Source organism: Macrobrachium nipponense, chromosome 4, assembly GCF_015104395.2.
Source record: "Macrobrachium nipponense isolate FS-2020 chromosome 4, ASM1510439v2, whole genome shotgun sequence".
Classification (NCBI taxonomy): Eukaryota; Metazoa; Arthropoda; class Malacostraca; order Decapoda; family Palaemonidae; genus Macrobrachium; species Macrobrachium nipponense.
The window spans coordinates 128121146-128138645 of NC_061100.1; the positions used below are offsets into that span (position 1 = coordinate 128121146).

General features: G+C 36.8%; 1 protein-coding gene across 10 annotated transcripts in view; it reads right to left on the bottom strand.

Annotated features, from left to right (window-relative positions):
- LOC135211169 (chitin synthase chs-2-like) overlaps positions 1–17500 on the bottom strand; it is a 115248-nt gene that overhangs the window by 52061 nt on the left and 45687 nt on the right. For all 10 annotated transcript variants that reach the window (XM_064244366.1, XM_064244364.1, XM_064244365.1 and 7 more), the window contains exons 3-4: positions 15926–16043; positions 13288–13423 (exon numbers count right to left, since the gene is read on the bottom strand). In XM_064244366.1, coding sequence (XP_064100436.1) covers positions 13288–13423; positions 15926–16043 — 254 coding nt within the window. The remainder of the gene's footprint in view (positions 1–13287; positions 13424–15925; positions 16044–17500) is intronic.

Consider the following 17500-nt stretch of genomic DNA (forward strand, 5'->3'; position numbering starts at 1 on the left):
ATAGATCATTAGATGCTTCTTTCATCAAATGATTGTCGTCCATATGGCGGAATAAAAACTAACGCGCCCTCCCTCTTTTTATTTTTTTTTTTTTAGTTTTCGGTGGGGGCGGGGGCAACACTTTGTTTAAAACCAAGGCTCCTTTGAGTGCCTGAGTAGAATTGATATGTCGGTGAGAAGATCCCCCTTTGTACACTTCGCTCTACATACAATTTTTCGAGCACTTGATTGTTATGGCCAAGTTTCCCTTAACTGCCGGTTGCTCCTAACAAAGGAACAGAAGTCGTAAGGGACTGTAGCTACTGAGCTTAAATAGTGACACAAAAAGAAGCAACATCATCTTTATAAATTGTTCGCAAAAGTCAACAGGCAAATGAAAATAAGGGGGATTGTGACTTATGAAACGACGGGGATGTAGAGCAGGAGGCGACAAATCCTATGACAAAGGCCATGCATGCCATCACGGCCGACTGGGAAAAACCACATCCTTCTACAGCAAGGGATTAATAACGCTATGGGTTCCTTTTAGAATAGAATGAAATATAGAATTTAGGCCAAAGGCCAATCGCTGGGACCTATGAAGTTATTCGGCGCTGAAAGGGAAATTGAGAGTAGAAAGGATTGAAAGGTGTTACAGAAGGAAAACCTCGCAGTTGCGCAATGAATCAATTGTTAGGAGCGGGTGGAAAGTCAGATGGAAGAAAGAGAATATGATCGGAGGTACAGTACAAGGAAAGAAAAGAATGCAGTTAAGGGACGCTGCAAAGACCCTTAGGTAATGCCTACAGTGCACCGCATGAAGTGCAGTGACAGGACGACCCCCCCTACGGGATGTGGGTTCCTTTTGGATGATCAAGGAATTGTCTAGGGATGCTCATAATCTGCAGCTTCTTTATACTCTCGGTTAGCTGATTTAATTCAAAGGATGCTACTACGAAGGCCTTGCACAAGCAATATTAAATACCTTCAGAAGATCAGCTTTGATTGAAATGACAATTCCCTCACATTTCTCATCTTTCTCGTTTCGTGGAATGGATACCTCGTCTCAGTTTGGACTTTATCTCCACGAGATGAGAGGTATCTGATGGGGGAGCGTAATTATGACAGTGGTGATAGATATACTTAGGCCTAAACCAGCGAGTTAGGTTAGGCTAAGCATTTGTCGATTAGCAGATATCCTTCCATTCCTAAGATTCTGAGGTTTGTTTCATCTCCACTTTTCTGAGCTGAGAAAAACACTGTAAAGTACAATTTTAATTCTCCCAGGTGAAATATGATAGCAAATAAAAATAATGAATCAGTAATTCTCAGATATAAAACAGATTTTCGTTCGCTTTCCAGATGATCTTTTATACAGACAGTTCAACTTGATATCTATCAATAAAACGCATTCTTATTACCTAACACTATGGATGGATTGCATTGCGAGTGATCTTTTATGTACAAAACTATTCAAATAAATCATGGCAGTTTTTTAAACAATGAATATAGATTTTACAGAATCAACAAATATATGGAATATGAAACATGAAAATCACGGGATACGTAGCAGCTTACAAATGTATTTGCTCTACGCAATAAAAACCCTGACGAAATTTCTGACTTCAAAGGGAGATGCTGTAATTGGCATCGAGAGACCACGAGATAGATTCCAGCTTAAAGAGATCCGTTAATTCCTTGTAATGAAGTCTGAAAGAAGAAAGAAGAAAGACAGAAGTGTCACAATAACCAATAAAAAGTGACTAGCTCCCAGTCAGACCTCGACGCCTTGACGAACATCCTTATGTAACGCTCCAGGAGCTGATTCTACGACTTAAACTGATTTCCTTTTTTTTTTTTACTTTTTTTTTCTTTAAACATGATCAGTTGCAAGTTTCGACACCCACCCGTACCCCAATCCAAGGCTAACTACTGCACCAGCCAATGGAACACTGCTACACCCAACACCAAGTAACTGCCACAGCAACAGGGAGACGTATATAGCACGCTACTTTTACGAAAGGAATTTCTCATCTTATACCAATTTATTTTTCTACAATCTTCCTTCTAATTAATGTAAACTTGACGTAGCTATTGCCACTAACATCCTATTTTTCTGGTCAATACTTTATTTACTTGTTATTGTAAGTATTAATGACTTATCAAGCTTCACAGAGCTTTACTTTACCGTAACAGCTTTTCCATTGTTTACGTTTTCGCAAAGAAAAACTTTCATAAGCATCAAGGAAGAAAAATGGCATAGTATAGGTGTCGTTATATGAGAAATTTTGATCGATCTTAAACGCTGACTTATCAAACCGTAGTTTTATCCAATAGTTTCGATTCTACTTGATAGTCAAGAGAGAGAGAGAGAGAGAGAGAGAGAGAGAGAGAGAGAGAGAGAGAGGGGGGGCGCGGGGTTCTCTATTTTCTAGCAGGATAATGCATAATTCAATGGCTGATGAGTTTATAATAAAAAAAAAGGCCTCGTTTTACGATATTTTCCTGCTTTATACATCAAAGAGGAAGTATATTGTCAAGTATGACTAGTGAACGAATATTGCCGTCTGGAGCAGATAGGCCTAAGGTCGGGTGTTGAACTCCAACAAGGGCGTGACAATAAGGCGCCAAAAGGCAGACAGGTGACATTCATCATCTAGAGTGGGAAAGGCCTAAAGCAGAAATGTTAACAAAAAAATTATGGTAATGATGGTGTCCATCAAATAAGACAGCGAAGGAGCGAGTAGGGATGGCTTTTAACGGCCTATTATGCCTCTCGTTCAAGTCCTGTTCTTTTCAGTGGATATCGTCAAGCACATAGCAACCATAAATATGGAGACTTCAACGCGAATAAGAAACTTATCCAAATCTTTAAAAGTCAAACCGAGAGAGAGAGAGAGAGAGAGAGAGAGAGAGAGAGAGAGAGAGAGAGAGAGATAGAGAGAGAGAGAGAGAGAGAGAATTTTCTGAAAGACTCTCTCATAATTGGCTTCACCCGGGTGTAATGAGCATTATCTCGTCAACGCATTCCCAATTTTTTATGATGTATGAATTCTAACGTCTGCTGGTTTTTTTTTTCTCTCTCTCTCCTTACAACAGCAATCTGCAACAGTCGACTAACAACCAGGTATATAATTCTCTACTTGGCGAAATACTCATCTCATTCCCTTCTAGTCTGGTTCGGGGTTTGAAAATCCCCACCCAAAACCTCCGCCCCTACACCCGCCCTCCTCTCTTTACCTTGGTCTAGTTGGATCTTCAGAAGCGCCACGCCGCGACCACTTGATCTGCGACAGAGACAGACCAACAGACAGACAGACAGACAGACAATGGGTGTGGTCATGGAGCTTGCGAACAAAGAATACCCGAGACTACGTCCAACTAGTGTCTTCACACAACCCCCTCTGTGTGTAGTATATAACAAAACTTCACATCATTTGAATATAAACTGAATGTCAAGGAAATATGCGACACCCTTCTGAGTAAATTAATCTAAAAACACAAGGAAAAACACCAGACACCTACGAAGGACGCAAAAAAATAAGTAAATAAATAAACAAATAAATAAATAAATAAATAAACCTACGGGAGTATGACCTACAGTTCTACATTTAAAATTAACGCACGAATTACGTGTATATATATATATATATATATATATATATATATATATATATATATATATATATATATATATATATATATATAGCTTCTTTGAAATATTGTGATGATTACGGTGGGAACATCTTTTGCCTCTTCAATGACGTTTACGTATATATTTACAAAATATCCATTTTTATTTGAGAAAAGATAAATTGCGCGGCGCATTGGTCTCTTTCAAGTCATTTCCGCTTCGCTGCATAACTATTTACGAATATAGTATATTCCTAAAGCGTCTTTGTAACATGTGATGATTACTCTGGGAACATCTTTTGCCTCTTCTATGACGTTTACGTATATATAAAAAATTAATTTTTATTTGAGAATATATATATATATATATATATATATATATATATATGAATATCATATAAATATATATGTATATATATTACATATATATACTGAGAGAGACGAGAGAGAGAGAGATGAGAGAGATGAGAGAGAGAGAGAGAGAGAGAGGTAAAAGTGTGTATAATATAAGCAAATACAAATTCTGAAACACTCATACCCGGACAATTAATTAGTGCAATTTGAACGGAGAAAAATGCCATAAGAACTCCCCAGATCATTGTAACTGTTTTTTTTCTGTTTTTCTTGGCTTTTATTATAGGACAGTATATTTTATTTATTTATGTCGACAACTGGAATAAAGTCATAACCAAAGTCACCCTAAAAAAAAAATATATAAATAAATAAATAAATACAACGATTACAACGGGTTCAAGAATCACCAGTGGGTTAATCCCCGCCCGTCTTTTTTTAGGGAGGCGTGAAGAACGTCCAAGGACTCGTCAAAAAATAGAAAAAAATGAAAAAGTAAAATAAAAAGGCAAATAACATAAAAACACAAGGACATCAGACTCATCTCTGTTTCCTCTGTCCAACATTTTTAACAGGTTTAATAATCTTTTTCCTAAAAAGACGAACGGAATATTTGAAGAATTATTCAATAACCCTAATAACATACCACAATTTATTATAAATTATATATTGATTAAGAAGAAGACGAAGAAGAAACAAAAAAGACGTGTAAAATTATTTCGATCTAGTAGGGTTTCCTTCTCCGAAAATAAATACTATGCTTCTCCTTGGGCTCAATGGCCTCCCTTCCTCTCTGCATCTCTCTCCTTGAAAAGACTCAGAAACGCCCAATCAGTGTCTTCCCTGACACGGACTGAACTGCCTTAATTAATCATGGGTCTCTTTCGTCGTGAAGCATATGACAGCAATAAAGACTCATTCAACCGTTTTGTCACTCCGAGGGATAACTAAAAGGATTAAAAACAAACACTTTACGAAAACAACTGTGTAGAAAGGATATAAAGCTTTAGCGTAAAGACAGTCACGTTTCGCTGCTTGAAACTTGAGCATACACAGGAAACGATCCAAGTTTCAGTTGAATCAACTCTCTCTCTCTCTCTCTCTCTCTCTCTCTCTCTCGCAGACAAATTAGTGATGAATCTATAATTTCTACCCGAATGATAGCAGACGTGAATTCATATCATCTACCAAAATAACATGGGTTCAGAAGAGTTGCATAACAAATTACAGTGACGTTAGAGTGTGACAAAGAATTTGATGTGTTACGTCAAAACACCCAGAACTCAAGTAGGTGGTGACGGACCACGAGGTGTTCGGGTAGGTAACTATCTCCCGCCTCCCTTATTATACGACTTGCCAATCATACGTATATTCCTAGACATGGGGGAGTATATTCAAACTCAGAAAAAAAATGTTAAGTTAAATTCTCTCTCTCTCTCTCTCTCTCTCTCTCTCTCTCTCTCTCTCTCTCTCTCTCTCTCTCTCCCTTTGCAAATGAGTAAAATGAATGATTACAAATTTGACAACTTCGTTTTCTTTATGTCACATTTTCTTCGGTTAGGGAGGGGTTCCTCAGAGCAGTGACTGTTGCTCTTTTGCTTTTTGCTCAAATGCAATTTTCGGTATCAGCTACAAAGTCGCGTCATAAAGTTATCTCCACAACAAAATCCTTCAAAGTGGTGTGTTACAAAAGAAAGCGCACAAAACATAAAACTGGCTCGACTAAGTCTAACGGGTACATAGTATAATTTGAGACAAGATAACGCATCTGTGAGATCCTAAAGCAAACGGATTCTAATCTTTTTATAAAACTTAATAAAAGTGTAGCTAATAAGAAAACTACTAAAAAAATGCGCCGAAGAATTTCCGTACAGCGTATAATGTTGTTTGAGCCATGGCCCATGCAAATTTCAGCCACGGCCCGGTGGTGGCCTGTCCTATATCGTTACCAGAGAAACCATTATGGTTAAATGTAACCTTAACAAAAAACTACTGGTGCTAGAGGGCTACAATTTGGTATGATTGATGACTGGAGGGTGGATGATCAACATGCCAATTTGCAGCCCTCTAGTCTCAGTAGTTTTTAAGGCCTGAGGGTAGAGAGAAAAAATGCGGACGAACAGAAAAGGTCACTTCAATAGTTTTCTTTTACAGAAACCTACAAAAGACGAGAAAACCCTCATGCAGGAAGAATAACTGTAGGTTATATTAGGAAAGAAAAGACTTAAGTTACGAGACGTGTAGTTTCAAGCTGTGGAAACCGCTTGGCGTGACCCTCGAGAATCAGTTGCCGTTTACCCGATATAAGTGGGACGAACATCACAGCAGCGTGAACGAGAACAGAGGATGAGCAGTTGCTCGTGATTCGTTAATCATTAATTACGGAACTTTGCGTCTGATTCATTGCCGTTTTCTCTATAACTTCGTGCGGTCGGATTGACAGCTATAGTGAATGATTCGTGCATTGACAAGGAGTTATCTTGCCATAAAAGAATGAAGGATACGATTATCTTGCCATAAAAGAATGAAGGATATGAAAGAGTGATGGGTCATATTGCAAAAATGAATAAACATACAGATACGTATTTAAACATATGAGTTGGCTATTCCAAATGAAGAACCACTTCTCACGTTTCCCCCAGATCTTAAAACTGGGCTGACGGGAAAGAGGCGGCGAAGAATCCAGTTCCTATGCAGGACGATCAAGTTGGCATTACGTAAAGAAGCCTCGGCATGAAAACAGACAAAGAGAAACCACGGGCTGGATGATTTATACAGTCTTCCGCGTGTTCTGGGCAACTGTTGATTGATTGGCAAATATAACTTATTTTGGCTCCAGTAAGGAAATGAACTGTACGAAACATCACTTCTTAAATGAAATTTTCTAAGCAAAGACCTGATCAAGATTTCCACCGACTACCGCATATAATCATGATTAATATGGAAGTTGGTGGAAGCAGAAAATTTCACATCAATGTACAATATGCATATTTAACATGAGTGCACATAAACACGTGCAGGCAGACAAAGGCAAATTCCCATATATTCAAACCCTAAACTTGGAATATTTCCGAGGATAAATTTGGCGCGAAACCGACAGGAGAGACGGATCACGGAACCAAACCTGAATTTTGTTCTCATGGTAATGGAAAAGAAATCAATTCCCACACACGTGAGAAAAACATAATGGGTAACTAACCGGTAAGGATTCTTAATTCTGAAATGATTTCAGAACCAGAAAAGCTTATTACCGTCTCGTCAGTTCTTTAAAGAATAAATACAAACCTTAAGCCATTATATCCAAGGGAAATGACTAAGCTGAAAAGAAGTTAACAAACAGAAAACATGGCAAACGACAACATTCCTTTAATGACACAAAAACAGTGACATTTTTACTTCAAATTACTGGATACGAGGACGGGAAGGAAATTGGTGATTTAATAGCGACAAATGAAAGTAATGACACCAGTTTTATCAGCAGTGTCATTACGACCGGTCGTGGCAATGAGGCTGTTAAACCCAAAGAAAAATGATTTACGAGAAGAGGGAAATAAATTTCTAATCACATAAATGCTCCTCTGACAATATCTCCATTAACGCCATAATCAGATCAAATGATTAAGAGACGAAAGTTGAAGGACGCAAAAACAGAATTGCGAGACCAATAAAATGCTGCAATCGGGGAAATTTTTGCGTCACAAGAAAACGAAAACAAAGGAATATCGGCAGACCAACGACGCGGCATTTACAATGAATCTATTGTCATAATACAAAGAACCACTCAATTGTCAATTGAATGGGAGGGTTAGAGAAATATATATTTTCTGGAAAGTGTCTTATAGCTGTAAGTAGAACACAATGAGTCTGCATGTGTGTGTGTGTGTGTGTGTGTACCGTAAGCCCACGCCTATCTGGGAAGCTAAAATAATTCTCAACTGCAAATAATCCGGTGAGGCCTCTTTAAATCAAATATAAGATATGTACTCCTGATTTTGTTAAGTTCTCCCTTACAACCATTACACGTCAGAGCAATACAATTATTCATAAGTGAAATTAAATATTTTTAATAAGTTTACGACCATTACACTTAGGAGCAATACAATTATTCATAAGTTAAAGTGAACAAACCTAAAACTTTGCACCATAATTGTGCTATAACCGTGTGTGTGTGTGTGTGTGTGTGTGTGTGTGTGTGTGTGTGTGTGTGTGTGTGTGTGAGCAAGACAAAAACATCGACGGAGAGGAAGGCCTTGACAATTACCCAAGGCCCTGAGAGAAAGAGAGATGACTAGGTACTACTCCCTTTACCACACCAGCAACGGCAGCGAAGCTGCTACTACAACTATACTACTGACTGCTACAGCAGGTGCTGCTATTACTGCTCACTGCTACTAACCCTGCTGATGCTGTCGCTGCCAAGACAGCTTCCTCCACCCCCTCTCATTATCACATTTCCCCTCCCGATTCCACCCCCTGCCCATCTTCCTCTGCTGACAGCTTCCAATTAAGGTGTTCCTTTGCTGTGCCCTTTCAATCTCTACGAGTTGGGCACGACAGGATATACACTAAAGTTTTATTTTTTTTTATCTTATTCATTCGTAATGATTCAATTACTATTTACTTTTTCCTCTTTTTTTCCTTTTTTCCAACTCGCTCATTAAGTTAATTTCTGTTTTGATTTACGTTCGACATTTCAAAAAATGACACCAATTATTTGAGGTGACTAATTTTATTATATTTTCATTTTCGCGTTTCGGACGACATTTATGGACGATCCTAAATGCAAAACAAAGTCGGTTTTGTCGTGAATACTGAAAATAACTTGCCTACGCTTGTTTTTATCTATTCGTTTATTCATTAATTTTACTTATATACTTGTACTTATTACTGACCAAACATTTCCACACGAAAATCCTCCCACTCCCTGTCTGCTTCAGAGATCACCAAAAATACAACAAACAAGGCGTGATCCGACCTCCAGCTTACTCAGGACACGTGCAAGATTTTCCCCTCATGCATAAGTTGTAAATATTATATTCCTACTTTTAATATAAATTAAAACGTGATAAAATCTACAGTCAAATGGAGGGAGCCTTGTTTTACTAACGAAAATTAAAATAAAAGCGCTATATTTTATATTAGAAATAATTTTTCTGTACAGTATTTTTTTTTTTTTACTTTTTCGTTCTAATAAATGAATCATAAATATCCTATCCTTAATTTCCTGTATCTTTCACTCAACGTGAAACACTGTCTTCAGACGTTTTTTAAGATCCTCCATAGACCTTTCCTATCCCCAACAATAACAAAAGCAACAACAACAATAGCAACAACAAAGTAGATTGTAGGACTCCCAGAGTAAGCGAAAAGACCGAATCCTGCCCCTGTCCTCAAAATTGAACGCCCAAAGGTTAATTGACTATAGATCAAGGACTTCCGTGAATTGCGTCCTCTCTCGAGATTAGAGCAGTCGAGGGATCCCTCTTGCCCTTCGTAATAAATCGTAAACAGAGTCGTTATGTCGTTATTGCTGTCCAGATGAAATGGTTCCGATAATAATCGATTTCCTAGACCTGTGATTAGCGGTCTTTAATCTGCACTTTGTTTCTTAATGTTGCAAAGAGGGAGGAATTAGTAATTAAAGTAATCTTCTCAAATTACTCTTTCTATTTTGTGTATATATATATATATATATATATATATATATATATATATATATATATATATATATATATATATTGTATAATAATCTCAGCACGTGAATTATTTTTAGTTTTGATTTCGCCCGAACAATGCAGAAAAAATAACAAAATAAAAAGTTTGGAAATGGAAATACGAAACTGGGTAGGTAGTCTTTTGACATTGATCGAGTATTAGACAGAACGACTGAACAAGGCAAAGAAAACTCGCAAAAAAATCCAGAAACAAGGAAATAAAGATGCTGACAAATAAATGAACAAAAACTGTGGGAAACTAATGATACGTCAGAGATAAAAAACTGAAAAGGTTGAATAGAGAAGTGAATGCAAAAAAGCTGACGAATATTCATACACTAGCGATAAACAGACGAATTAACGAATGAGTGAATACCGAAAAGGAAATAAGGCCTTGTGATCGCAATGACATTCAAGACAGAGAAATTCGGTGAGAAAATAAACGAGGCGAGCGAACAATGTCGGAAGTGGTACAGAAAAAAAAAAAAAAAAAAAAAAAAAAAAAAAAAACACCCCTATGAAATCGGCACGGACGCCCACGCCCAATACACACTCGGATCACTCGAGTGCGACCCTTCAAGGGTGGCTCTTTTCAAGTTTCTGCCCTCAGGCGCCAAATGCTGAACTGAAATTCAAGTTGTTCCTCTCCAGTGTGAACCCCGTAGGAAGGTGATACCGTCAGCGCGCCTCATGCGGTGCACTGTAAGCATTACTGAAGGTTCTTTGCAGCGTCCCTTCGGTCCCTAGCTGCAATCTCTTTCGTTTCTTTTACTGTACTTCCTTTCATATTCTCTTACTTCCATCTTACTTTCCACCCTCTCCTAGCCATTGATTCATAGTGCAACTGAAGTGTTACTCATCATAAACCTTTCAAACGTTTTACTGTCAATTTCCGTTTCAGTATTAAATGACCTCATAGGTCCCAGTACTTGGGCTTTGGACTGCATTCTATATTCAATTCAATTTAATTCAACCTTGTCGATTTCGAATTGATATTCATATTCCTCACGAAACACGGCACATGTAAGCGAAGAGTTCAATTTCCTACATTTTCGTCAAGAGACGAGGCTCGCTCAGAGAGCGGTGGTCCACACTTCATCTCTCCCCTGGTCTTAGACCATGATCTATCCTGTTGACCTCAAGAAGAATTCTCGAGCAGAATCACTTTGCCACGACGAATTGCCTCGTCCTTCCTTTGTCCAAGATGCCACGATCTCTTTTTGTTCGTCTGTGATTAAACCAGTTTCATGACGCTTTTCCTGGTTACTACTTCTGTCCTTCTAGGTTTCGTGGAAGCTTGTTTCTTGCCAACTTAGCTTGTCGCTACTTCATCATTCATTTACCCTTAGTCACTACTTTTATCCGGTATTGATAGCTATATATTCTTCGTATGCTCCTCTTCTCGTTTGCCCTTTGTCATTCATCGAACTTTTTTTTTATGCAGTTCTTGTCATCAATACCATTTTCAACGCTACATTCGTTTTCTTTGCTAATCGTGGCTTCTGTTTCAATATTTCTTTATCGGTAATTAAGTTTTTACTTCGTCTCACTCAGCTCCTTTTACAAAGTAAGGTCTTTTCTGCCCTTATCCATTTCGTTTACGACAGTCTATCGCTATTATATTCGAATTCCCCTTCTTCACTAACCGCTCTTATACACCGATTCTCCTCTTTCATCTCTTCTAGTGCTCTTTAGTCAATCATTCCTTTCTTTCTGAGGTGAAGAAAATTCCCCATAAATATTCGTATTTCACGTATAATTAATGGCTTTTGGGATTTCTATTTCAAAACCTTGATAAATGTGCAAATCGTCAATAGAACGATATGTAAGGGCGTCGACTCTCTTGATTTTCTGCATAATATTATTACAGTCCTCAGTGGGAAATGGTTGGCTGAATTCAGAGCCATGTCGGCGTTAATTTGAGCAATTATAATTCATGATTAAACTTTCGATTTCAAGTTCAGGCAACGGAATATAAATGAATTTATGTTTGTTACTTCAGGGTTAATAAAAAAATTACAGAAAAAAAGAAACGCAATTATACAAACAACTAGAAAGATCGCAAGTCAACAGACTCTTTTGTTACCAATGAATAGCAATTTCCTTATTAAAATCACTCCCACTACACTCAAGGGTATGAATGACAATTAAGTCATTTGGAAGCTGCAACGGAGCCACCAAAAACTGAGAAGAACTAAAGTTTTTCCTAGTTTTTGAAAGTGAAGGTTGGTCCTGGAGCTGCTTCTCATTATCAAGAGTGGTTTGGAAGGCGTTTTTGTCTCTCTCTCTCTCTCTCTCTCTCTCTCTCTCTCTCTCTCTCTGACAAACCGCATCTCGGTTATTCATCGGACTTCCAGCGTCGCGCCCTTGACATCGTGACGCATCTGGGACGCATAAAAAAAAAAGCAGAGACGTAATTGCCTGGGAGCGTATTAATTACACTCTGTACCTCAGACAAACGCAGTCATTTCGTTTCCCATCTTTTCCTGTATGCGTCACGTGACCATTCAAGCCACTTCCAGAAGCTACCACGATTTTCCTTTGTCAATTCTCAGGAGGCGTTAAAACATTAAACACTACGGAAACAAAAATAATTGTACAACAATCAAGTTATGCAAGAATTACCCAAAACAAACAGACGGAGTGAATCAAAAGTGTGTATTCATTCATAATAAAAAAAGTCTTTACTGTGTGATTAGAAAAAGCAATGAAAGAAAATAAAGACATGAAAACTTAAGGATTATGTATGATTGTATTTTTCTGTTTATTTTCTCCTTGACTACCATGAGCCCAAAGCTGTCTTTCTACGCACAAGTCGTGACCTCAGTGCTCGTGCTATGAGGGCGGAGTCTCACCGAAGCGTACCTGATCATAAATTATTATCAACCCGGAGAACAGACTGTACTACATAAAGAGGGAAGACAAAAATCCATTAATTAATGAAACCGTTATTATCTTAGCATGCGTAACAGGTCCCGTGGCGGCGAAGTCAATGACTTTCTGTAGGACATTATATTGAGGGTTTTTTTCAGAAAACGGGGCGGCACAAAAATTGTCGCGACACTCTACGTTAAGTAGATGAACTAGAGTAATAGACGAAATGTATGAATTCAAAGGTATGTAAGTAAGTAAGGTCTGCTAACTCAGATATGTTTCTGAAACATCTCGATAAACCTAGGGCTTCCTTCTTTCATTGACTGCTTACACATCATCATCTCATTTATATATATATATATATATATATATATAATATATATATATATATATATATATATCTATATCTATATATATATATATATATATAAATGTGTGTGTGTATACTTATATATACATACATATATATGCTTATATATATTTTCATATATATACATATACACACACACACACACACATATATATATATATATATATATATATATATATATATATATATATATATATATACTTACACACACACACACACACACATTCGTATATCGCTAACTGTTGCTTTCCTTGATTTCTCGTGGCTACATCAGACAAGACGGAAAATATAATAGCCTCACCGCTCTGAAGCTTCTTTGTTTATACAATACACGAAACTAACCAACATTCGTATATGAGTACTTACGCAGACTGGAGTATCTGTTGGAACAGACGGAGACATTTTTGGAACTTTTGAGCTGTGACGTCATGAGGAGGACTAGGCCCTTTGTGATGACTCCCGAGACCAGCACGACGCCGAACGTCAGGAGGTACGTGACGACCTGCGGGAAGAAGGACAAGGAAGATCAGTGAGAAACCAGGTAAGAAAACTATACTGGGAATAACGTCGTATTACCTACCATGTGATAGATTGGCACACCATTCGAGAGAAGAAACGCTATGGAGAAGTTAGAAGTTATTAGAAAAAAACATTAGTCCTTTGTTAACTCAAGTATCAAATTGGGTACCTGCTTGTAACTAATGATCAGTATGCTATCAAAGTCCGTCACATTATCTTCATTATGAAAGGGGGTTAAATTTCAGTCCTTCAGGATGAAATTATTGTTAAAAAAATTCTCTCTCTCTCTCTCTCTCTCTCTCTCTCTCTCTCTCTCTCTCTCTCTCTCTTTTTACAAAATGTGATCATTCAGTCATAGAGTGTATGAGAATAACCATTTTCCGATTGCAATATAAAACATGACTTTTATAAATAAATTGTAGAAAAATTAATAGTTAAAAATCATGTTATTTTTTTATTGCAAATACGGGCGAATCAAAATAATAAACGTAACGGCAGGTTAGAATAAGAGACCATTATCAGCGCATTAAACAGTGTTTATACGAATTATTTTAAGTGATAAAACAGTTCATCAACAATTATCAAAGGTTGACCAGTCCACACATCATTACCAATTACAAATGCATAACTAATTATCGTAACTTTACCAATTAAACATTCAAAAGCTTTTATAGATGTTCATACTGGTTATCAATGTTCATGCGGCTATCGATAAGTCAAAAAGACATCATTACAAAAATAAGGTTTTTATAGTTATCAAAGATTTAACATTATTTCAAACATAAAAGAAGCTAGAAGCCAGTTACTAGACTCGCAAGTTGTTCTGTTCGTAAATATCGTTCATTATTGTAAACAACAAATAATGCAATTTGTTATCATGGTTAAACAATCTATGAAGTAGAATATTTACTTTCAAAACAAGTAATGAGTCACGCACCACTCTGTTTGTCGGCAAGTCAGAAAGGTAAACCAATAATAATAATAATAATAATAATAATAATAATAATAATAATAATAATAATAATAATAATAATAATAACGAATCTGTGTGAAATCACTCGGTTTAAAATAGGAAATGAGATTCGTTCCAATTATAAGCATACAAAATACGCTTGAAATCATGCGTGTGACAAATATGTTTGGAGTAAGAGAAAACCAAAAATATAAACACTAATTCGTGAAGGATGTAAATAAAAAAAAACCTCTTTGACAAAAAACGTACTGACGAGAACGGGAGAAAGTTCAAGAGAGTTCCAACTGCCAAATGTGAAACGTGATACGAAGAGATTTCTCGGCCGAGAAACCGTAACTCAATCCTTTCATTTGGTTAAAAGAAAGAAAGGCAAAAAAGAATAATAGAAAGCTGGAATCCTAGACTACACTGGATTGTAGTTGACAGGGTTATTCTTACACAACAGAATATGGTCTGCGAATAAGCATATGCATGCCCTTCTTAAGTCTGAAAGAATAGTGTTAAAGTACCTGATGACCGATTTGAAAATTACTGCTGTGCATACAAAAAAATCATAAACTCGTTAAGCATTGCAAGGTCAATGGGGAAGGATTTTCTGCTCGTGCCTAAATGAAAAATATAAGCAAACTCACATATGAGATATATATATATATATATATATATATATATATATATATATATATATATATATATATATGTGTGTGTGTGTGTGTGTGTGTGTGTGTGAGAGAGAGAGAGAGAGAGAGAGAGAGAGAGAGAGAGAGATGAACATCAAGAATATTATAAGCATTTTCTCTCTTTCCAATTCCACAATTCATAAAACCTTCAGTGAGCATGTTAACAAACGCCAGACAAGATTCTGAGTTCTGGTATTCCATTATCAGTCATTTTTTCTTTTCCTTATCAATCATTTTACCATTAAGGCAGGGCAAACGACTCTTCTCCATATCTTATCTGAGCGGCATAGATAAGATCGGGTGGGTTGCCAAGCGGCTGACATGAATGCAAAGCAGAATTCTCTTTATCTCTCCCACACAAAAACCGGTCTTATAATTTGAATGGAATAGAACAAAACAGAATTTAGGCCAAGGACAAGCGTTGGGACCTATGAGGTCATTCAGCGCTGAAATGGAAATTGAAAGTAAGGAGGTTTGAAAGGTGTAACAGGAGAGGAAAACCTCGTCATAGTTACACTATAACCAATGGCTCGAGAGGATGGAAAGTCAGATGACAGAAAGTATATGAACGGAGGGACAGTAAAATGAATGAAAGAGGTTGCAGCTAAGGCACTTCCCCACTACATGGAGAGTAGGGGGTAATATATACAGTAAAGTAATTAACCTACTGAATTATAATTTGTAATTACAGGAATATAGTATTCACACACACACACACACACACACACACGTCTGAATACGCACAACCACCCTCTCTCTATCTATAACATAAAATAAAGCCATCTTGATCTCGAGAAAGAAAAAGAAAAAAACGAAAACGGGAGACAAACTTCACCTTAAGGATCTTGATGGTGACATCCAAGAATTTCTGGTTGTCCTCGGACAGAGAACCCGTGGATGGTGGCAGCGATCGGAACACATCCCAATTTTTGGTCTCTTGAACGGAGCGGCGGCTGAAAATAAAAAAATAAAACATAAAAAAAATAGAATTTCAATATTTTCCAAAACCATGAATAAAAACATTCTAGAAATAAAATAAAATTCCCATAAGTTCTTAAGCATATGAATATACACACAACCTACTAATCATATTTAATGTTATTAATGTTAGCATGTGTTATCAACTGCTACAGTGACACCAAACACCGCCCCCCCCCCCCTTTTTTTCTTCTTCTTCTTCCCGGTTTCCTCAGGTGCTCTTCCTTCCCTGGTGGGAATCAAACCACGGAAGAAAAATAAATGATCTTTGCGTCATTCCGAATGGGAATGGAATATAGAGTTTAAACCAAAGGCCAAGCACTGGGACCTATGAAGTCATTCAACGCTGAAAAGAAAATTGAGAGCAGGTATGTTTGAAAGGTGTAACATGAGGAATACCTCGCAGTCGCACTATGAAATATTTGTTAAGAAAGGGTGGATAGGAAGACAAATAATATGAATGGAGGTACAATAAAAAGAATGAAAGGGGTTGCAGCTAGGGAACGAAGGGACGCTGCAAAGAAGCTTGAGTAATACCTACAGTGCACCCTGTGAGGTTCATTAACGGCACTACCTCCCCCCTTACGGGAATCATTCCAAACAGTCTAAGTGGAAGTCTTATCGAAATAGTTTAGAAAAGAAATCGAAAAACGGAGAGGGACAGTTACGGTCTCAGAAATGTACGAATATATTTTCTCTGCAGGAATCTATGGATGAATACGTTAAATAAATTGGCTAATATATAAAGAAATCATTATTTCAAAAATTTTATGAATAATGAATAAACAGATTTGACGCCAAAAATATATTATTAAAGAGAATAAAACGGATATCAATATTTTGCTTTACATTTTCATTTTTGTTTTACTTTGTGTCTTTTTCATTGACTGATTTTCTATTGAGAGAGAGAGAGAGAGAGAGAGAGAGATCTTATGATGATAATAAGGAAGAGAAAGGAGCAGAACGACAATCTAATTAATAATTATAAAAAAAAATAGCAATAGCAGCAACGATTGTGACAAGATGCATATACAAATACAAAAATAAAAATATATATATTCGTATATTAAATGCATATATATATATGTATATATGATATTATAATATCTATATATATATAATATATAATTATCTATATATATATATATATATATATATATATATATATATAATAGATAGATAGAAAGATAGACAGAGAGATAGATAGAATAACAGTCGATTTGAGAAAATAATGAGAAAAGTCAAACAAAATACTGACTGGAAATAAGTATCCTAAAAGAGTAAACCACAACCGGACAGAAACAAAAAAACCGATGAGAAAATAACGAAGCAGTAAGTCACAGCCGAACACACAAAGAATGATCCCGAACTACTCGTAAACCAAGAACAATCGATTCTCCGTCACTTCCCATTTTACCGATTTCCTCTTCCC